This window comes from Conger conger, chromosome 1 (assembly GCF_963514075.1).
Source record: "Conger conger chromosome 1, fConCon1.1, whole genome shotgun sequence".
Lineage (NCBI taxonomy): Eukaryota > Metazoa > Chordata > Actinopteri > Anguilliformes > Congridae > Conger > Conger conger.
In genome coordinates, this window is record NC_083760.1 from 67,293,475 (window position 1) to 67,317,759 (window position 24,285).

Consider the following 24,285-nt stretch of genomic DNA (forward strand, 5'->3'; position numbering starts at 1 on the left):
ACCTAATGCAATTAATGGTGTTTCTTAGAGATATGCAAGGTGTCTCAGAGTTCATACATTTAGCTAAATGGTTTTACATCATTTGAAAGATGCAAAGAAAAATTATAGTGTTTAATGTCACATTTGGCTCCCCATACAGTTACAAACTACAAACTGAAAGCAGAATATTGGCATGGAAAAATAGGTATCAGGTCCACCATGTGGTTGTGTCTCTCAGTGAGCTGAGTGGAGATGATGGGGTTTGGGATTACAAATGACTGAATCTGTAGGGTGGTCAGCAAACACACATTTAAGAAAGCTTGGGGTGCAGAAGCAGGTTCTTCACAGATTGTCTTTTACCACTGATATCCTTGACATCCGTAAGCCTTGTGCTGTATTGCAGTTGCTCTCTCAGCTCAAGCGTCTGTCTCCACTTGTCTCATGGAGCACAGCAGGTTAGCAACTGACGCAGAGGGGAAGAGCAGGAGACAGGTGCGCTGTTTCAGAGCGCAGGAGAGAGGGTGCGCACACCGCAATGTACTACGTTGTGATGTCACAATGTCAGCTGATCAAGTCTAACCTAGATGGAAATGGCTGCTTCTGAACCCCATTCATTCTCAAAACTAGGATTACCATGCAAGTATAATACACTGCAAAGGCTGAACAAAACTTCAAGAGAAAATATACCTTCCCTGAGATGGTAAATGATGAATACACAGTAATCTGTGGCTAAAATACACTTTGGCCCATTTCTTCATGCCTTCATTTCAATCAATTTTTGAGGCTAGATTATACCTCTTTGGCATCGCACTTCCCAGTCACACATTGCCCTGCCTTCTAAACATTTCTTTATCATTGGGGTCATGGCAACAACTTCCAGGTCTGACTCCGCCAGAGCCTAACAAAGGCTATGTTATAGCCATGTGGTCAAAGCTACGATCTTATATCACATTCAGCAGCATGTAGAAATTAGTAAGGGGGTATTAATATTATTACCACTATGAAGAAGAAGAAGAAGAAAATGAAGAAGAAATTGAACCCATTACTTTGCACAAACATGTACGAACATGATGATTAACCAATAAAGATTTGTGTATATTGCACTGTTTACTGGCACCCCTTACATAAAATGTGGATTCCTTGTCTCATGAGCACACCCGGCAGTACATCCGTCAAGACCAAGGCCAACACAGCTTACTGCATCTCCTACAGCTTCCCCCAGTGAAGCTTTGAAGCTCATACCCCATGTCCAGTGAATCATCTCATTACAGTCAAATATTGAACTTTTATGTCCGGGGAAAATCAGATTTCTTAATATCTTGGTGAGACCCAAGACTGATCATATTATATTAACCAATTTATTACATTTTTACTGCATTAGGCAGCCACTGGGCAAAACAAGATCAGGCTTCATAAGCTGATCATTTTAACTCAACTCACAAACTGAATCCTCAGTTATCCTCCACAAATTAAAGAAAAGCACCAGAAGCCTATATTCCAGCAAACTCTGTAAATTGTGCAACTTTCATACAGTTGGGTGCACATAAAGTTCACAAAGCCATTCAGAGATCATGTTGGGTAAAGACATTGGAGAATAGCCAAGGTATTTCTGCCCTCGTCACATCCTCCACACATTAGCGGAGAAAGGATGTATCGCATACATACATTCGTTTGTCAGTGATTCAAACAAAACTGAGCTCTAAGGATGAGAAAGACTTGCAAGCGTTTTTGGAACACTGTCCATTACACAATGAAAGGTGTTACTCTTCAGAGAGAAATCAGTATCCGCTTCCTGTTGCTGTTTTGAAACAAAGCCAGCCTTCCTCTGATCGGAGGGCGAGAAATGCTCAATGTAATTCATAAACAATCTCACCACCCCCTTTTTGCATCTCCTGGACAATTCTGAACATTTGCTGAGGTCTAGAGGTATATAAAGTTGTACCCATTGACACCTTAAACAGCTCTGTGCCAGACATTTAATGATGAGCTGTTGGTACTCAGATAGCAAGTGACTCCGGACTGGATCTGCACAGGTTCCGACTGACTTCGGTCCAGAATTGGCGGAGATCCGTCCCAGAGTCGCTTGCTATGTGGGTAGGGCACATTCCTAGGTCATGATTGTGCAAATGTGTCTCTGTTATGCAATTGACTGTTGTGCATTTGTCAAAACCTCCTAATTCCATAGCCTAATTATCCCTAAAACTCTGCATAGTCATGTAAACTTGTCTCATGTAGAAATAAGAGAGAGAGAGCTTGAGAGAAAATAGAGGGAGAGATGTAATTTGTAGACATAACATGGTAACATCTGAGGGTATTGAAGCTGAGCCCTTACCTTCAAAGGCATGCCTGCACCCGTTAATTAGAACATGTGATAGGAACAAGGAACAAGCCAGCAGAAAATAGCAGCGTGGGAACACTGGGGGAACACATATTACAGCAAGCCCTCCTAAACAAAACATCAGCACCAACAATTAGGCACAAGCAGGAGGAAAGAAACAATGCAGCCACAGAGTTACCCTTTGTCATCTTGACTGGGTCCGATAGAACAAAAACAAACAAAAAACCAAGGTCTTCCTGTCATTCATAGATGCTAAAAAGGGGAGCTTCTCATAGTGTTGATGAACATTACGCATGCTGTATTTAGACTGATAAGAATCAATGTTTAAGGATATCAATCTAATAATAAAGGAACTCATGGTGACCAACAGCTAAACAGGAAAACTTCCATGTTAGAGTGTCTCTGCCATTTCGTTGAACTTTTTAATGGAATCCATATAGTACTTTACTGTTTATCTTTGATGTCTTAATCACTGACCTAATCTTAATGATTGTGTCTTCTTGAATACGAGTATACATACTGGTATGTTAGGTGCAAACCCAACAGAGCTGTTAGGTGATGAGATGACAGGGCTTAAAAATATACACTGCTTACTTTGAGAAAAAACTTTAGTTTTCTGAATTATTATGAGCAGGATCTCACACTAAACAGCAAACCTATGTAGCTCTGTTCAAGCATGTCTACCATGTTTTCATATGACAATAAGGAAAGGTAATCTAGAATATTCTATCAATTGCAGAACTTCCTATGTGTAATGTTTTATTGCTAATGCCTTTGTCAAAGTGTTCTTCAACAGAGCATGCTAGTAAAAACATTAACAACAAACTGATGAAGTTTGCAAGAGCCCCGGCCTATAGGAGATTATTTCTTTATTGTATTGGTAATGTCTCCAAATGCCTGTAACAAAGGATGGCAGGTGTGCACACTTCTGGATTCTTTAGCTATTGATAAGTAGCTATAGAACAGAACAATACGTCTTGCTGCAGCTTCCTGTGAGGGGATGTGTGTAAGACAGGAGAGGGCAGCAGAAATGGCCAGTCGTTCCATAGTAACAAGTAACAGGGAGCATCTGTTCAGATTATTGCTGCTGATCAAAGCAACCAGAAGAGAAAGGGCACACAGGACCATTATTTACAGGCACACAGCCTGTGAGTTCAGCCAGAAATCCTCGGACACTCTCTGCATCTGTTTCCAGCCCCTGATGCCCTCACCAAACCCATGCCCTGTAGACATTAAACTGCTATGGCAAAAAAGGCATACCAGTCCAACTGCAGGGGTGATTGGAAGGGCCAGGACAAAAGAAGCTTCCCCGAAAACAATTAGTCGACCTGCTGCAAGGCTGATCGATGCTGAGTCATGACCATAGATCACCGCTTCAAAGATTATCTGGCATGACTGGCAGGCAAAGCTAACCCACCGAGCATGTTTATGTCAGGTTGACCTCTAATCAATGTTGGTCATGGAGGTCGATATTACATTGATTAGTGAGGCAGAAATTAAAGTTTTTTTTGCAATTTGATGAGTACAAATCACAGATGGAAATGTATGGGAGCGTAGACACAAGAACTGATACAGTGATACCCTGCAGGGGAGACTACAGCATTATTATTGGTTATTAGGTGTTCAGGTGTTTTATGGTACTCACAAAAGCGTAAGCCTATATTGTGCAGTAGTAAACAAATGGAGATAAAGCAGAATGCAGAGGAGGTGTACTTCCCCAGGGGAAGGGAACTCTGGTCCTGGAGTGCCATAGATGGTCCTGCTTTGCTCCATTGAAAGCTGTATCTACATGACTGGATCAACTGTAATTATTCACGTTTAATGAATGCAGGTGATCATAAACGCTAAAGCTCAGCGTTTTGCCATTCTGACTGAATATAAAGGCCGACTTGATCTAGCACAGCAAACTCTTTTGATCAAGCTCAGATAGAACAAAAACCAGTAACACCCTACCCCCGACCAATTCTGTAAAGAAACGATGGGGATATGTGGGTTTTGTGATTACAGGACACATCTACTTAATTTAATTGCATTATAACTTTTGTTTCAGCTGGCCCCTGGTCACCAAACATGTTAACTCGCTGTGGGATTAAATGTAAGCGTCATTGTTGCCCCTTCATACACTGATCTAGGTCGGATGAGTTTTAGTATTGCGTTACAGGTTCACACGCTTACCCGCAGACCGCTCGTCGCCCCCAACCAGCACTCCATTCATCCAACACAGAGCAAGAGACAGTGGTCGCTTCTGATTGGTTATTTGCGCTCTGTCTTGGAAGTTTCCCACGGCCAGCGCGTGTTGAACACTGGCCAGTCCACTATTCTATAACGAACTTCCGCAGCGCTTCAGGAACACATATATGGGGCGTAAAAATAAAAAATTGCCCATTGCTCATCGATGAAAATATTTTGAAAAAAACATGGACTCATGTTGAATTTCATTGCGTTAATCGAAATTGTCCTTCACCTGAGAATCTGTTATTGCATTGGCTCAGTGTTTTGAAAGCCTTCCCCCTTCTCCGCCCCTCCTGTCTCGATATGGAAGAGTAGCTAATGATATCGTGGGAAACAAGATCGGTGTTTAAATTCTGAACGTCACTCTACTGGTGCCAGTCAGAGCCTCTGCTTGGGACGTTGTGAGCTGGATAACTACTCGGTTCTAGTCTAAGTGACAAAATGAAAAGAAATCGTGATTACAGTTCATCGGACAGCGAGATTGATGAAAACATTGAGGTAGAGAAAGAGAGTACCGATGAAAATGAGTAAGAAACTTTTCACTAATTTATTGCATTGGAGTTTGTTTCAAATAAGAAATTTCTTAACAGGCTGACTAGCTAGTAACTAATCTCATAGGCTCATATATGATATTAACCACCTTCGTTATTATTTCACTGACTGTTATATTGTTCGAGTCATATATATGATAGCTACTATATCTGAAGAATCCCGGTTGAAACTGTTGCTAACATTACAGTTTCTTTGATTTCAAAATAATCGGAGCTTAATAGGATAGGATAATTTAAACATCTACCTGAAACTCCGTTTGCATATTTACAGGAACTTTGGTTCTCTGGATGGATCAATTTCACCACCAACAACAACTCAAGTTCAAGCAAGGAAACGCCGGCGAGGAGTAAGTTTTGTAACAGTGAGTTAAATCACTGATTATCTGTCTTGTTTGTACACATAATGATAGTATATTGTATTTTTATTTATTTATTATTGAGCTAAGCCAATCGTCTGTCTTACAGATAATTGAGAAACGGCGCCGTGATCGGATCAACAACAGCCTCTCTGAACTCCGAAGATTGGTTCCAACCGCTTTTGAGAAGCAGGTAAGCGTGTTAGCCAGACCTTGCGCAGAATTCGACAACTTTTCAACCTCAGTTAATGTTTCTGTCCTTCAACATACAAACTTGCATGAAAAAGATTTAGCTATAAATGTTTTAGTTACGTGAACTGGATTAGTAGCATCGAAACTTTGAGTTATATTTGTTGATAAAGAAAATAAAAATCCTTATAAAATATAATTCCTAGGGTTCGGCTAAATTGGAAAAGGCTGAGATTCTGCAGATGACTGTGGATCACCTGAAGATGCTTCATGCTGCGAGTGGAAAAGGTACGTTTGTTAAATATTTGTTTCACGTAATTATCAATAAATAATTGTTAATAAATGTATATTTGCTAACTGTATGACCCAGACAGTGGAACGTTAGCCTCAAGTAATTACTTCGAAGTTTTATTATTCCGTTTGTAAAAATACAACATGTGCATATGTTAAACCTTTTGATGAACTTCCTGAATTAGCTGGTTTATTCCAAACCAAATTCATGGAAAGCCGTTGTTGACAGTGGGTTTGCCTCATTCAGATGAGGTATGATTAGATGATGCCAGGATTTTGGCTGGTTGTCAAAATTTGAAGAAAACCAAAAAGATGGATGGTTTTTTGTCTGCGTCAATTGTAATGCAAAGTAATGCTGGGCATCTCTTCAAGTTTGGATATTGTGCTAAAACTATTTTGAAAATTCACCTTACCTTGTGGAGGAGAATTATACTGGTACTAGTACTGCTGATCTGCTCTTACTGGTTTGCTGATATGGGATAAAGTGCTGTGTTTTACTGACTGCCATGATCTATGACCTTTGACCTGCAGGTTACTTTGATGCCCATGCACTGGCTATGGATTACCGCAGCCTGGGATTCCGTGAGTGCCTAGCAGAGACGGCTCGCTACCTCAGCTTCATGGAGGGCCTGGACAGCGCTGATCCACTGCGGATCCGTCTGGTTTCCCACCTCAACAGCTATGTCTGCCAGAGGGAGGCACACTCAGGACTTGGACAGTTGGCATGGGGGTCTGCTTTTGGAACACCCCCCTCCCACCTGGCACACCACATCCTCCTACAGCAACAACAGCCGGGGCAAGGGCGCCCCTGCGGTCCAAGTAGCCCCCGCCCTCCTTCCTCCTCCCCTACCTCTTCATCCTCCCCAACAGAGTCCCAAGCTCCCAGCCAGCTCAGTGGCACACCACATACTGAGACCGTTCCCTTGAGGGTACCCTTAAAGGGCACCATCAGCTCTGGCCTGCCTGTCACCTCCACTGGCTCCACAAAACTGACCCTGCCTCTGTTGTCCTCCATGCCTACGTTCCCTCTCTCCTTCAGCGCTTTTCCCCTGCTCTCGCCCAGCGCCCCTGCCTCCAGCCTGGGGAAGCCGTACAGACCCTGGGGAACGGAGATAGGGGCCTTCTGAACTTTCACCCTCACCTGGGGACCAGAGGACTCCAGCAGAGCTGGGCCTCTATGAATGTAATGGAGCGCTGGCATGTAGAGGGGCAGAGACTGATGTTTGCAAATCTATTGTTTGTTTTTGTTTTATTTTTATTTTTCTTGCCCTTTTTCAAGGAGGCAGTGGGGAATATTGCCATCCTTTTCTTCCAAGACCGTGTTTTTAGTATCCCCAGATAGGGACTGCAGCTAGAATTGAGTGTTCAGTGTTCACCCTTATATTGATCTTTGTGTGGTAAAGATCTGCCCTCCCTGTGTTTTTCATATTAAATTTGCCTTTTACTTAGCACCTTGTCTCTTTTTTGCCACTTGTGTCAATTGTGGGAAATTGTCACTGTCAGCAGATCTGGGACTTGCAAACCTAAATGGCTTTTGAATATATTCAAAATGTGTGTCTTGCAAGTCCATGAAAATGAGTCAAAGGGTAATTAAGCTACCTTAATTAAGCCACTGATTAGTCCTTAGTCATGGCACTGATGAAGACGCAGTTTTAAGAAAGCTTATTTATTGTTGTGATGGAAAGCCTAGGTTTTTATTTTTGTTTTGAAGTATAACAAATTGTACTGTCCCTATATCCCCACCCCATTACTATTCTTTTTAATGGAAAGTGGAGACTAAGTCATGCAATATTACCACACACAATGGTAGGATCCACCAGCTGTTAGTTTTTGTTAGGAGTACTCTTTAATGATGGGCCCCTGTGGATTATGAATTTTAGGTCACTTAGTCCATAGTATTATACAAACATGTTTTAGTTTTATATATGTAAGCCAAAGAAACATGGAGAAATGCATTTGAGAGATATAGTGCAGTGCATTACTGTGCTCATAGTGGTCTGTGATGTAAATGAACAGCTTTCTTTGACATCCTTATTGTTTTTATTATTTGGCAACTGTTTATCTTTCAGGACATTACAGTGTGTTTTAAGTATTGACTTAAAAAATTCTAGATATTTGGGGTGTATATCACGGCTGTGAACAAACTTATATTGGATTAGTGGAAAGGAAAACAGTTTTATAAAGCCATTATGTCTTTTTGTTGATAGGCTAAGCTTAATATTAAAAAACCTTACTCATAGAAATGGCTTTTGTGCTGGTAGTTTTATAGTGATGTAATGTGTTAAGAACACTATTGTGCACAATACAATAGTGTATAAATACAGTATTGGTAAAGGGTGACTGAATGTCTCAATGGGCTATAGAAATTGAGCCTTTTAGACTTCAAACATAACCACAGGACTTTGTGGGCTTATCTGTGTATCCAGGAAACTATTAGAACCCAGAGGAAATCCTGAACAATGGTCAGCCAGTCCCGCGCTGTGGGCTGGCCAGGCCTTGTGGGAACAGGGGGCACGGGGTGAGCACACGGGTCAGCTGCTGCCGTTTGTCCTCCCGTTAATGTCTGAATGGGCTATCACTTGGACATTTTATCCTAGACACTCACTCTCCTCATCTGTCATATTCACTCATTTCCCCCACCTCATATTTCCTCTCATGGTCCAATTTTATCACAGAATATTTGTCTAATTAAACTGTAGAACGACAAAAAAAAAACCTAGGTGCTTCCCTGCTATTTTTTTTTGGAAGTGCTTCCACCCAAATTGAATAAACAGGATAAAAACCATGGCACACACGTCTTTCATTGCTCCCATGTACTTCCCATTTCAACCACAAATGCTTAAATAATTGGGAGTAATGAAAATGCACTGTGTGGTGTTTTTTAACGTGGTTATCAAAATTAAACAATTCGGCACAGTTAATCTTACCAAGTAAGATTATCAGGAAAATGAAGTAATCCACATCCTGAATTTTGTTTTTGGTACTACCGCATTGATTTTCTTTAGGATTACATACCCCACCTAGTGGTCAGTGTTAGAAAAGGTTTCCAAAACCTTTTTCTTTTTGTGTCTTGCAATCGAATATAGTGACACATTTATTAACCTTTATTAACACAGACGCTTGGCTCTCAGAGGCCTAAGAAGGAACAAGTGAACACTGACAGCCTCATTCTCCTTCACAGAACCCTTGACCTTTATTCACCATAGCTTGCTCACAGCGATATACAGGAGGGAAAGGGGGTGGGGATACACAAACAGGAGGCAGATGATGCAGGCAAACAGATTCTTCCAACAAATTCAACGGGAAGTTTTGAAGTGTATTGGAGGTACAACACTGCACCAACCCCCACTTGGTGTCCAAAGATACAGGATACATGATCCCCAGACAAACATACATACATACACACAAACACGCGTACAATTAAAGGGATAACAGGACATTGCGCAAGCAAAGACGTCATACTGTACTTTAGGTTCTTTAGTTCTGTGTCGACTGTGGCTCTGTAGTGCTGCCTTTTGGAAATGAGTATGGAGGTGCTGTTGTGTCCATCCTACATTTTACAAATAATAATTCAAATACTGCTCATAGTAATTCATGTTCATTTTCCATTTTGTGCTCACCTGCCCTTGTATTCACAGTAAAATGCCACAGACCTGATCCTAAGGATGATACATAGAGAAATTCACTTGTTCTGGGGAGATATATAAGAATATTTGCAGTTAAATGTTTACCATGTATACAGTTTAAAAGTAGAAACACCTTTGCAATGAACTGGTGCCAAGGAATATGTCCATATTGACTGACAAATCTGAAATTCAGAAAGCCAGTCTTGGAAAGACATGCAAGACACACATCATCGGCTGGAAATCACTTTCCTCTAGTGATTGATAAACAGCAAGCAAAGCCAGTGCATGACCTGAAATTCTTAAAGAGAGTGACACGAAGGGGAGGAAATCTTGTGTATGTGTGTGTGTGTGTGTGTGCATGTATGTGTACACATATGTGTGTGTGTGCATGTATGTGTACACCTATGTGTGTGTGTGTGTGTATGTGTGTGTGTGTGTGTGCGTGTATGTGTACACATATGTCTGTATGTGTGTGTGTGTGTGTGTGTGTGTGTGTATGTGTACACATATGTGTGTGTGTATGTGTGTGTATAAGAGAGAGGAGTGAGGGATTTGTATATACTAAACCAGACACCTGATGCCTACATCTACTGTACCTGGAGCCTGAGTGCACCAACCTTTTGCATCCATGACACAGAAACAGACATGTTCAATCAAATACAGATCAAATACAGCTCAAATGCCAACTAACTGCCAATTCACAACACCAAAGCCTGTAACCAGAGAAATTCTTGCAGTTTTTTAGAACCCCATAATCAAATTAATAAATAATGCTCTTGTTGCCTTATATAGATATATGTATATATAACAAAAAATAAGTATATACAAAACAATACTGAAGTGTACTTTTTCTTTTTAGAATCAAGCAAATCATTCCCATTGACGGAGCATGTTTTTTGTTGTTTTTGGTTTGATTAATGCTGACAGTGTGGAGGGGGCAGTGCTGTCCTCTGCCTTCTGGGTACCCAAGGCTTGTATCTTACAATGAAATAGCAGGAGTGGGAGAGGGAGTAGGTGCAGGGGTGGGGGCGGACATGGTGATGACCAGGCTCATGCTGTCAGTTCCTCCCGTAGCTCTTTGTTCCTGCGGACCACAGCGGCATGCTTCTCCTGAAGGCACAACAAACACATACGACTTTATGACTGAAACCACCAGAGAAGAAACCGCAGAATGTAGGCCTCTCATTCTCAGTTCACCAGCTTGGAGTTCAGTTAGGAGCAGTTAATTCCTGTAGCCGGTAGTGAGGCCACAGAGCAGGTAGAAACAGGAGGTGGAGGTTAATTAAAATTTGAGCAGGGAACAAACCACATTAATGGTACGCACTTCTCTCCGATTTGAGCAGGAGTATCAAATAGACGACTCAGAGTATGTAACAGCATGTTCTTCCTACCACTTCTGGTACATTTAATTATAGCTCCATGTAAAACCGTCACAAAAATGTAAGACAGCATTACAGGAATGGTTACTAAGAGCGTGGATTCGACAGAAAGGACTGGCTGTTGTGCACTCACCCGCTTTCATTTGAAAATGGCCTTACATGCCCTTATGGAGACAACATTATCTATTCTGGTAGTGCTGGAGAACCAGTGGTGGAAATGCTAGGCTTCAGTGAGCCTATAATTGCTGGAGTCATGATTAGTTCATACTAGCCAGTTTAATAGCGTCACTCCTTTTGGGTTAAACAAAGCTGTACTCGCCCTGCTCTACTAACAAGACCCCTATTGACCCTCCAGATCACCTTCTCCTGCAGGCGCTCCATCATGGCTGCCAGGAAAGCCTGGCGGTTCTCCTCGATGTGCTCCATCTTCAGAGTCAGCTTCTCCTCCGCCATCTTGCTGAAGTTGTTGTTCTCCTCCACGGCCCTGAGCAGGACGTCCCGCTCATGCTCACGTTTCTCTGCCAGTGACTTCCGAAGCAGTGCCTCCTGGGACTGCAGTGAGGGGGGGGGGGGCTTATTGCAACAAACTATTTACTTGAAAGTATTCTAGTAGCATTCTAGGTTGATTCTCCAAAAATATCATTTCATTACCTTACAAGTATTCTGCATATGAATATCTCTCTGAAGCAGGAAAGGCAAATTAATCCCACATAGGCCATTTTAGTGCCCATTCAAATAAGATGTCAGTATAATAATGTCAGTAATAATTTTGGCTATATGACAATAAGACATAGTAGTACATAATATGGCTCTAAGACATAGTACAACCAGTACAAAACAGTCCCTGTTTTCTTTTGGGTCACATGACTGTTACCTTAATCCTTCTGTGTATATTCACGGTACAGTACACATTGGCACGACTTTGGTCCTCATGTTGACAAAAGCCAATAACAGCCACCGAAACCAATCAAAAGCCAAGAATCTAGACTAGATACTGAAAGCTGCACTCAGGATGTGATTGAATGCACCTGACTAATCAGAAACCGCTGGGAAGCCAACTGTCCAATTACTTTTGGTCCCCTACCATGAAGGTACTTTGCATTGAATGGGATGTGATTCCTACAGGGAACACCCAATATGGATCATATTAAAGCAAATCTAATTTAACCTCATGTTCATTGTTTTATTTCAAAGCCAATGAGCTAGAGTACAGAGCCAAAAGAACATAATTGTACCACTGTCCAAATACTTCGACTGCACTGCAGGTACAATAGCCATGACTTGGCACTTTAATGCATATTGGGTAAATGTGAGCGTCTGTCCAATGGAGCAGTTTAATTTGCCTGCTCGACGGTTACATTAAAATTATTTAGCATGTAATGTTACAATAACTTAAATAGGCACGCGTTTCTCTGAACATCTTTCACCCTTGCCATCATAGTAGTACATTTGGCATGGTGTGTTAGACTGCACTTATCTTTAGCTCTTATCTGTAGGTCATTTTGGTTCACTGATTTTAACAAACAATTGTGGAGAATAAAACCTTTAAATTGGTTCAGGCAAGTCTGTGATTGACAGCTTAATGCAGCTCCACACATTCTGGGGTTCATGAAACCTCTCTGAGGTCCAGACATATGACTCAGCATTTTTTTTTTAAATGAACAAAAGCATGTTCCCGTTTGTCTGTGGTCAAGATGAAATGAATAGGGCACTCACTCTCCTGCGGTCCTCGGCCGCCTCCAGCTTCTTCTGGATGTCCCCCAGAGAGACGTCCTTTTTGGGGGGCGAGGTGATGCTGTGGGCTGTGTCCGACACTGGGGAGGGAGACTTCAGGATCACCTCGAAGGCTTGGCCTGAGGCTCTCTTATTGATGGGCTTCACCTCCATGTCTGCGCAGGACACAAGCCGAGGGAAACAGCACACAGTGAGGACCATGTTAGTCATTACAATAAACAAGCACCACTATAAAAATAAGCTTGACCCAGTCACCAGCTACTATGAGCAATTATTCCTTGTTTTATGTATTTACATATTTATGACAGCATATTTACAGAGGAGGTTAAGAAACACTGCAATTCAATAGTAATTACTTATGTCAATACTTTCCTGTAATTTTGACTTAGATGTCTCATTCATTAAGAAATAACACAATAATATGTTAAGTATGTAATAACAATAATATCTAAATTATTATTAGTAACTAGTTTAATTTACTGACTTTGTAAAGAATCAAATATATAGTTTCTTCCTAATCAGTTGTACTATTTATACCACTGGATGCAGACACACTTTATTTATGTGAATGCTAACAACCTAAGCCCAGACAGCAACATCAAAATGGTATCATTTGGATCTTTACCTTCAAATTCACAAACCAATTTGTTGGGGGTTTCAGGGTGGAAGCAGGAGCAGAAGAGGGAGAGAACCGACAGCTCCTTCATCTTCTCTTTGTACGCTGCAGAAATGAAACAACACCATGACTGTAGATCTTTCCATTAAAATCTGAAAGGAATACCCATTTAGTAACTTAGTGAACGCCATTTCTTTATTCATACTGCCATGACATCACAAGCTGCTTTTATCCCTACAGGTTTCTGAGCACATCTATGATTCTCTGTATTGCTGACTTGGAATTTCAGCCAAATTACTTCAATGAAATTTCTTCACAGATCTCTATCATGTAGTAATTGAGGTTTTTCCTCTTGTATGGAGATTACATAAAGACTTTCACAGATGACATACTGGCATCAAGCAGCAGTAATCAAATCATGCAGCATGCATAAATGGGAACTCATTCATGCATTTCTTAGACAATTTCCTGATCTAAGAGCAAGGAATGCAGAATGTGTTCAGAAGGTTCTGAAATCTTAGAGGATAAAGTTCAATGCCATGGTGAAACCACACGTCTTCAACAGCAAAGGGTTCAGCCCTTCATCAAACAAACACCTGAAAGGAATACACAAAAAAAACTGGCAGTTTCAGCATATGTTTTTGACTGGAAGGCTTGACAACCTGGTGGCTTTAATGTGGCAGGTATCAAACCCATATGTATTTGTATAGTGTATTTCACAAACAATTGTCTCGATGCACTTTACAGAAAACCCTACCCTAAACCACCACAAGAGCAAGCCTAGGGCAACACTGAAAGAAAATGGTGAAATTTAGGAAGAAACCTTGGGAGGAAACGACTCAAGGGGGAGCCCATACTCAGGGTGTGGGTTTCAATTACCATTATGCTCAATCAGTCAGTATCAGTAGCGTCTCTTTGGGTATTCAAGTCCTCAGGTCTATAGCACAATGCTTTAAACCTTGGTCTATGGTGCTACTATCCTAAAAAAGTGTAATACATTATGAACAATAAATAACTCAAATCATTATGAACAAATTAAAACAAATTTGTGGTGCAATGGAAGCAGTACCGACAATGTAGCCTATTGGAAGCTGGTAATTTCCTGTATCAAAAGCTAGTATCATTGGGCAAGCAATTACTGCTACCCCCACCACCATCATGAAGAGCAGGTGTAAGTATATGACAGAACTGCACCCACTGCATACTGCAATGATCTGTCATTGGCCACTCCAGATTGCTAATAATGACTGGCTGACTGCATAGACCACCATGCTGCAGGGCTCGCCTGCCTAATGTCCGAATGGCCATCTGCCTCTAAGCCTGCTGTACTTGCACAATACATTGAAGCTCTGTCACACCTAATTAGGGATTTCAAGACATTTCATCGTATATAGTACCACAAAGTCCAACCCAAGTGGACACAGTCTGGCACAAACAATACAGAACACAATCTTTGACAGTCCAACAAAGCAAAACACAGTTCAACCCAGTATATCAAAGTACTGTACAACAAAGTCCAGCATAGGCCAACATGGTCCAGAATTCACTAGGTACTAGGTAAAGGCTAGTGTAGCCCGGAAACACACTCAACATAAGTCAAAGTTTCAGTCTATTGTTTGAATAGAAATCATCATGCTAATTAGTGTGGGGTCTGGCCTTCCTATAATTCACTCGAAGACCATGAAACTAAAGAAAATATTCGGTTTGCTCATTCATCGAATTGAAATCGGTTCCACAATGCAAGTATAATATTATACAGTATATATTTTCATTATCATATGCAAAAATTCTCATCTGGGCTTCATGTTCGACATTCGTTTTTTTTTTTTTTTTTTTTTTTTTGCAAAATCCGTTAGCAAACTTACATTGCAACCATACCCTTTGTTCATTCTCAACCACTCTTTACCTGTAGAATATATGTAACTAGCCAATAAGGTAAGATATTTTATATATTTCTGTCATTTTGTGTTATGAATTTGGTAATCTGTGTAACATCTGCAAAATGTATGATCCGTTATGTTTGGCAACAGAAATCAGAAAAATACTATATACACATACATACCCATACACACCCACACCCCACCCACACCTTAGTCTGAAACACAGGCGCGCGCGTGATTATTGTTGTTATTATATTGTTCTTTTATTCTCGAAAACCTGAGGGGAGTGTAGGCTAACTGCCTTAAAATCGCGAGGAGACGGAATGTCTTGGGTGCGGTCTCTCTGCATTATGCTGTAAAACCACACGCCAGGCAAAAGCGGCAGGTGCACCGTTATTAATAAGACGATTCTGCTTGTCATTTAAGCATCGCAACATTACGACTACTAACATTATAAGGGTATACATTTAAAATATTATTTTTTATTATTCAGTGAATATCCTCGCTGGCTTGACAGGAAGGCGATTAAACGCAACCTAATACAAATTCTCCATCTCGGCTCATTTCATTGTATAGCCTAGGCTACATCTTGCTGTATGTCATACTGACATATTAATATATCGGCCGTGTTCATTAAACGAAGGTTGTCACATTTTAGTGACTCGTAATCATAAGATGCTCAGTCGGTTCGTTTAAACTTTTTTCATGCGACAGTTTTTGGCCGCTCCCTTGAATTGAATTGACTCAAAACCCCAGTCATCATTTTTCTTAGAATGTCGTCGCATACCACGGCATCGTTGCCTTCGCGTTAACAGATAACCAATATCCATCTCCAAATACAAAAATAAAATCGTATACTTACCAACTGCGGTTTTAGCCATTGCTGTCGTTGGCGCAGTAACACTTCGAAATGAAGGCAAGTCTTTCAGCTGTGCTCCTGTGGAAAGAGAGAAGCAGCTTTAAGGCACTGAGTCAGCAGATCCAGGGTCGGTTGGGAAAGAAAGAGCTCGAGACACAACCTGGTGAGTTACAATCGTTCTCTCGCACGAGCAGATTGGCTGCCTTGGTCCCCTGACGCGCATCCAACGTCTACCGACTGTGGCGTATGCGCTCTCCGCAGCCTAGTTTAAATTGCAGTGAATAAAATCCGATATGGTTAAGTCTATGCTATTGTCAAGCTGTTAAAACCACATTCAAACGTTGAATGTATATTAATAGTACTACCTGACATAGAAGAGAATATGAAGAGAAATAGAAGATAAATGTGATCAATAAACATTGTTCAAAGACTGATAGCAATTAGAAATACATCAGAAATACAGCACACATTAGGCCTCACATGTAGATAAGCATTCATACTTAATGATACTGATGTAAAACACGTACAAGGGTGAAGAACCCAGGGAAAATGCATTTTGATATGCTAAGGAGCCTTCCTTATCAGCCTGTCTGTGATTGCTTTGAATTATGCATTTAATTATATTTTTCATTTAATTGAGCCTCACGAATGAGCAATGAGTTTGTTGTATATATCCATTGCATCTTGCTCAAAGGTATTATATTTGTAAGTATGATAGAAAATGGCTGCAATAAATTATTCCCTAAACTCTTCTGAATAATAGGGCTATTTGAACCATGGTCCAGACCCCCCAAGTGCTCATGTAGTCATCCCATGGCATATCAAAGAATTTTTTTAAATACAGTTATTTTTTACTTGTAATAAAACACATTTAATGGAACCCTGGTCCATTTCTTATGAATAATACAATAGTGGCCTGAAGTACATAAAGGCCTTGACAGCTTTTACAGCACATTTCCCTGGTATCTGAATTGTTTGACTCATATACTGTATTGCAGCATAAATCTTTACTGTGCAATGTGTCAGCATTGCCTGTTTGCTATCTGTTGAGTAAATGTGTTTGACTTACAGAAAGAAGGGCAAAAATGGACACTCCTTTTTCGGAGAAAATTAAACTTGGCTTTTGTAAAATGTTGGTGCTACCCTACGTTTTTATAAGCATTTTTTCTTTTTTACATAAAAGCAAAGAAACTTTCCATATGGAATTCTTGACATACAATTTAATTTTTCCACATCAACCCAAATTATCCCCTGTGTGTACTCATGTATCTCCTTTAGTTGGCACTGTTTTTAGTCTGTACACCCTCAGAAACATAGTAGTGACCATATGAAAATTAATCCCTTACAGCATATTTTGAAGAAAAACCCATTGCTGTTTTGCACATACAAATAGGTTGTTTCTGTGTTCTGGGGTAACTGCATATAAAAGTTATTATAAAAGAGATATTTGGTTCAGAACATAAATCCATTTAAAACAGATTATAAATCTAATATAAATAATGTAAATTGTATTTATATTGTGGAGTAGGAATACAAGCTATTGAAATTAGGACATTTACTGGCAAAACATGATTCAGAAAGCTGTGGTCGTTGATCACAGCCATAGCCAGATATGACTCATCAATTCCTGGACCACTAAACTACTGCACTGCTGGACATCAATCCAACCTGTCCATGTAATTTACTGAAGCGGGCAGCAGATGGCAGTGTGGCTTTGCTACTCGGTTTAAATTATTTGCAGGGCACAGAAATGCGCAGGTAATGTGCTGAGAATCTAATAATACAGCAGTATTGGCACCATAGCTGTCATGAATGACACAGTGATTGAAGTACAGTTTTGTTATGGGGACCTTTTTTATGTGAAAACATTCAGATAAACCTCCCTAGTATTTGCAGATTTCATCTTATTTTTACATATAAAATAAAAAAACATTAAAAAAAATAACCAAAGTAGAACTAACAAAATCCTTAAATCTGTCTGTTTTATCCCAAAATAATAGTGCACAAACTAAAATATTAGTAACCAAGCATCTAAGCAATGACAAATGGTATGAATATGGAGACCATAACTGTGTGCATTTGTCTTTCAATACTTTACTAGGCCTCAAAAATGTTTAATGTGTGTGTGCATGGGTATATGACTGTGTACGTCTATGTGTGTCCATGTATGCGTACTACATGTGAGCATGTGTGTATATCTGTGAGTGTGTATTTGTGCAGGCCTTGGTCACAAACAGGGATCATGTTCCAGCCGGTAGTGCATTCCGGGGCTGGGACGCTGCCCGGCGATTGGCGCAGTGACCCGGGGAGACGGCGCATGGTCTCAGCCGCAGAGGGAGTAATGTTCCCCGCCTCATGCATTAATGATGGAGCTGAGGAGGCGCACAGAGGAGCTGAGATACACACATCTCCACCGAGGCGGGAGTAAAGGGAGCAAACATAGGAGTAGTCAAAGACAGGGACAGTGAGCGGCCCTTTCCCAGGGTCTGGGAATGAGGCCTCCGCCGAGAGGCGCCTTGTCCAAAGGGTGGCACCCATGAAGGGGCTGGGGGGAAGGACTCCTACCTCCCTGACGGGGCATAAGCCATGGATCTATCACAGCGGCTGCAATGGATCCGAACCCGACCCAGCAGACCCCGGGCCCGCCGGCGAGAGTTCAACCGTAAGATCTCCAGCACTTTGCGGTGTGGTATGAGACTATGCTGAGGCACACTGTGCTACTCTGCGTTGTGTTGGGTTCTGTTGTGTTGAGCATTGCTCTACCATGACGCGTCGGGCTCTGTTGTGCAGTGGTGTTTTGTGGGGTGTAATGTAAGCAGCAGTGTCAGAAGTGTAGCAGTTATGAAGTTTGCCTTGTTGCTTCAGAGTTACAGTACTGTATTGTATATGGATAACATAAGCTTTGAAAAATATCCTGGATACATGTGTGTGCCAAGCCAGTAAAATACCGGTCTGTTTACTTACACCAGTGCCCAGATTGAAATAAATACAATATGCAGTGCTTCTGACAGCAGTGTGGCGTAGCGACGAATGACTGCACTTGTAACCCAAAGCCTGCAGCATTGATTCCCAGGTGGTGCACTGCCATTTAATATTAAGCAAGGTACTTAACCTGAATTGCTTCATTAAATATCCATCTGTATAAATGGATGGCATGTATGCTACATAAATCATGGTAAATAGATGCGTTTGCTAATCAAATAAGCAATGTAATAATGTACTGTTGAGAGAGCTAAGAGTGAGGAGCATAATAACTTAAATTACTTTAAAAATATTAAATGTGCAAATTATAGACTCTAAAAGGCAGAAGGGTTCCAGTTATGAATTTAAGTCATCCAAGACTGACCAGCTTCATTATGTAGAATGAAACATGCAAATATAACATAATATGATTGAAAAATGCTCTTGATAAAAATCTCCACAAAGCCGAAAGTTACTTTATGCAAGTACACTCTGTAATATTACTATCTGGAAGGGGATTGGCTGCTGGTGAGAAACATTAGCAGCCTTTCTCAAAATAGAGTAGGGAAAGGCTAAGTACGCAACTCAGATTTTTATTGTAATGTACAATACAATGTATAAGACACATTTAATTCCTTCAGAAAGGTAGAATCTTCTCAATACCACTTTGTATTGGGGTGAATGCAGTTCTCCCAGTGTAAGAAAAGTCTGTGCATAGACATAAATATAGCTGGAAAATTAACAACCAGACCTGTCTTTGCATGACCCAGATACCTCCATCCATCCTATCTCATAAGGTACTGACACTGTCACTATTCTCAGTGATGGGTTAGATATTCAGCTATAAGCAGACACTCCCAACCCCCAAAGGTGGCTGCTCATTAGGCTGTTAATGTAAAACAAGTTTCTTTTTATCAAAGTATCCCCTGCGTTTATTTCCAACAGAAATAGCCATGTAAGTAGCTGAGCCCTTCCAGCTTGCAAGATTTACTTTTACCCGTAAAGCAACACATTGTGGCTAAGAGTCTGTACCTCTGAAAAAGAAAGCAGTACTTGGGAATGATACCGCATTGCTCCCCACATTGCCTTATGTTATGTAGCATCAATAACCTTTTCAACATCTCAGGTTATTTCAGTAATAACCACTGAGGGGCAATGTTATATAGTTTTCACAGTTATTATCATAAATCACAATAAAATGTTTATGGATGGAGCTACAGGCACATCCACACCCACACAAGCACACTAGAGTTTTGTACTGTAAGCAGGTCATGAGCCACATCAGTTCTGCACATCTTTTATATTCCTACTAGCTTCACTCACACACATTCATGTGCACAGCTGGTATTGCCCCTCCACCAGATGAATAATGTACACATTTCAAGGGAATTATTGATTCAATATGCAAAAAGACCCCATGGTTGTTTATTTTCTTTTAAATACTTTTAATTAGACAATCATTGGTATCACATATTAACATTACAATTATAGTTGTAGACTGGAGCATCAGAAACACTGACATAATCTACAGTATGCTACATTGACATGTATTACACACACAGCCTCTCTATTACACAAACAGCACTGCAACCTGTATGTTTCCAGACAGAGGAGAGAACTCATATTTGAGCCACTATGAGATAAACAAAATATAATATGTGGAGTATTATACTGTATCTCTGACTTATTTCTGGAAGCTACTCTAGTCAGCTGATGATAAACATCGTAATCACAAGACTGTATAACACAAGACTGTATTACAGATTGCACCAGATGGAACATTATCAACATGCGAGCAAACCATTTGTTTGGAGGCTTTATAGTAATGTATGTATTTGGGCCATTCCTATTTTGGCTGTGCAGGGTAGGGCACTATTGCAGTGGCTAAAGAACTTAGAGAACTTATAGTAAGAAGATTTCATGTAAAAAAACGTTCTGTGGTCTTGAGCAAGACACAATGTGTAGAACCTGAATTGCATCAGCAAATTTCTAAATGTTGCCAGGAGAATAGCATCAGCTAAACAATTCATTAATGTATGATTTTTGGATTGTACAGCACTGAAGTTAAATTCACAGCAGATCAACTAGATCTGCTACAGGATGTACTTGCCCAGAGACAGCAGTTGAAAATGAGCCATGTCGGTTTACATGATTTTTTTGGTTTACTAAAATAGAGTTGATTTCTTTCGCATTAAGTATGAGCCTTCTGAAGTCTGTTAAAATAAACGTCTTAAACAGTGAGATCAACCATCCATTCACTTTCACTGCTATGCCTTTCTGGTTAAGTACCACTGGAATGTTCTGAAGCACAGCATCACTGTTATTTGGGATTTCAGCTTAAAGGAGACATGTCATGCGCTGTTTTTGTAAGCACTCTGTCTTGTCTGCATTAATATACATTGCAATGAAAAGATGGGCAGTCCAGAATATCCACCATGGCAAATGAAAGGGTTACTAACTTACCTGGTTTCTAGGCTGTGGTGGCTGATAAAGGATTATTGAGTTTTCAATACAATACCTGTTGCTGGGTAAAATCAAACATTTTTAAAAGCATTTGCCTCTTGTTTGTTGACATTGTATACATATGGTCTTCCTGTAGGCGTCAGGGTATGTTCCAGAGATACAATAATGTTGATGATTATCCAAGAGACTAATGACACTATATTTATACCTCAACAGGATGACAAATTTTGCACTCTCGAAACAATCTTACATTTACAATAAAAAGTCCAAGAAGAAGGGCATATGACAATCAAACAATCCATAAATAAATAGTAATAGAATGTGTTATGTACTGATTGCATGCATGATTACCCGCAACAATAAAATGGAACCAAATATGGTGCTGATAAGATGGCTGCCTTCTTCTCCAATAGTGGTGAAACAGCAGAAAGGCTCCGGAGTGGGCTTTGTCTTGCCCTTACTGGCTGCAGTTGACCACTGGCTAATTCAAAGCTTATAAACAAAATACATTATTTTAAAAAAAAGTTGAATTTGTTTTACTGACTGTTGAACTAACCAGTATGCATTTGCTAATGAAAAATAATTCCAGAATAATTCCATTTTTAATCTATAGTCAGATCCGTGGAGGCAAAAGAAAAAATATTCTGAAAAAATATTCAGTTATTTATAATGAGGGACATTTTTTTTTCACAGAAATAGGAATTCTGTAAATAATTTGAGAGAAGAACTGCAGGTAACCTTCTCACCAACAGTTAAAACAGACTCCCTTTCAAAAGCCTGAACTTGACCATCACAGTGTGGCCTTGTGTGCAGTCAGCTGTGTTTTCACAGAGCGCTCCTGTTGGGGTCATTCTCTCCAGTGCTGTGAGGTGTGACAGGGAACAAAGGCTGTGAATTCACACGCAGAACCGGCCTGAAAGGAGCACAGCCAGAGCGGGAGCTTCATGACTGATTAAAGGCATGGAGAGCCATGTCTAAAGGCACGGAGAGCCATGTCTAAAGGCCTCTTGCAAGCAGTGAGCACTGTTACTACGTGCCCTCACAAGGGCAGAGCAGTGACTGACACTGAATGCCCTTATGGCATCCATATTCTGGCTCTGACAGATATGCTTCACTGTGTGCAACATTTAACTGTTAAGGATGTACAGTATCTGGGGTAAGACTGTTTTCAATCATCTAAAAATAGGAATCTGAGCACTGTTCATGGTCTTATTTTTAGATTATTGATAGCAGTCCCTGTATTCATCATGCCTGTTAAATACAATGACAGCTGCAATACGTACAGTAACATACTGTAGGTCAATGTGGCAACTGTCACTGTATTCAAAACACAGTCATCTCTTATTTATTAGTACAGCTGGGGCATAAAAACAGTATATAGTATGACAGTATATCCATGTAATGTATATAATGCACATGCATACAGTGAGCTCCAGAATTATTAGTACCCCTGACTCGCATTGGCCAAAAAAAACTTCAAACAATAAACTGAAAAATGATTACTGAAAGAAACTCTGAATGCTGGAGATGTGAAAAATACTCTACTTTATGAATATTTCAATGGAACCAACCAAAATCAAACATTTCATTGAATAAAAAATTGATTTCACCAAAATCAAGGTTCCATAATTATTGCCACTCCTGGTTTATTGGTGCATCCACCTCTGGCAAGGATAACAGCATTGAATATTTTCTTGCAATGCTTGACAAGGTGAAAGAACACATTTGAAGGGATTTTTTGGATTCCTCTTTCCTTGCAGATCCTTCACATTGTTTGGCTTTGCACATATCAACTGCCCTCTTCGGTTCAGCCCACATGCTTTTGATTGAGGTCCGGCACCTGGGATGCCCATTGCAGAACATAGATTTTGTTGTCACAGAAACATTTTGTGGTGATTTTGAGGTGGTTTGCTGGAAAGTCCACCTATAGCCAAGTCTCAGTATTGTAGTAGAGGCAACCAGATTGTCAGCCAAAATTGCCAGATACTTTGGGGAATCCATTATACTACTGATTTTAACCAGTGACCCTGGACCATACTGTGGGTATGACGGACATCTCCTTTTATGCATTTTGGTGAGATAGAGTATACAGCATTTTCAGTTTATCTCAGTAATCATATTATCTGTTGTTTTAAGTATTTTTTCAGTCAGGGGTGATAATAATTTTGGAGCCCACTGCATATGTATCTATTGCCATAGTATCAAGCAATATTGATTCTTTCTCGAATGAATAACTGGTGCACAAGATAACTATACATATGTTCTTAGAATGCCTGTGGTTCTGACAATAGCTGAACATTTTCAACTTGAAGCATCATACTCCTATGAGATCACAATCAGTATCACATGAACCTTTGGTGACCCTGCATTGGTTTTACATAATAATAGCCTGTGGTGTGCAATACTAAATTCCCACAGAAAACAGCACTCGCACACATGCTTGCAGACCAATACTTATGCATATAGGGAAATACGTTGCACATTCTGACCAGTGCATGCATCCAAATCCTCATGCACAGAACTGATTTTGAGCAATAACAGAAGCACATACAAATAGAGAAACATACATACAAGCAAAAAGTGCACCCACTCACAGACACATGAACCTGCACAGCCACACACGAATGTACACTATTGCATCCAGCAATATAAAAAGGTATAGATTCTATGCCATGGGGGTTTCCAAGGCAACAGATCACGATTCTCCCGTTTAGATGACTCTCTAGACAGAGAGAGCGGATGAAGTCACACATGAATCATCCTAATATATACAGTATACAGCACCAGAATATTGTTCCGTATCACTACCAACATTACTGTACCTGCAAGGC

General features: G+C 40.4%; 2 protein-coding genes across 2 annotated transcripts; one reads left to right on the plus strand and one right to left on the minus strand.

Annotated features, from left to right (window-relative positions):
- Positions 1-4,860: 4,860 nt before the first annotated feature.
- Positions 4,861-7,385, plus strand: LOC133138303 (hairy/enhancer-of-split related with YRPW motif protein 1-like). The gene is made up of 5 exons (XM_061256939.1): positions 4,861-5,076; positions 5,372-5,447; positions 5,566-5,649; positions 5,852-5,933; positions 6,468-7,385. Exons 1-5 carry the CDS (start codon positions 4,991-4,993, stop codon positions 7,061-7,063), a joined length of 924 nt encoding a protein of 307 aa, XP_061112923.1. The 5' UTR covers positions 4,861-4,990; the 3' UTR covers positions 7,064-7,385.
- Positions 7,386-9,104: 1,719 nt separating this feature from the next.
- On the minus strand, positions 9,105-16,254 carry LOC133138311 (stathmin-2-like). The gene is made up of 5 exons (XM_061256947.1): positions 16,034-16,254; positions 13,301-13,396; positions 12,658-12,830; positions 11,302-11,493; positions 9,105-10,672 (listed from the first exon to the last, which is right to left on the minus strand). The coding sequence occupies exons 1-5, from the start codon at positions 16,050-16,052 to the stop codon at positions 10,613-10,615; spliced, it is 540 nt and encodes a 179-aa protein (XP_061112931.1). The 5' UTR covers positions 16,053-16,254; the 3' UTR covers positions 9,105-10,612.
- Between the last annotated feature and the right edge of the window lie 8,031 nt (positions 16,255-24,285).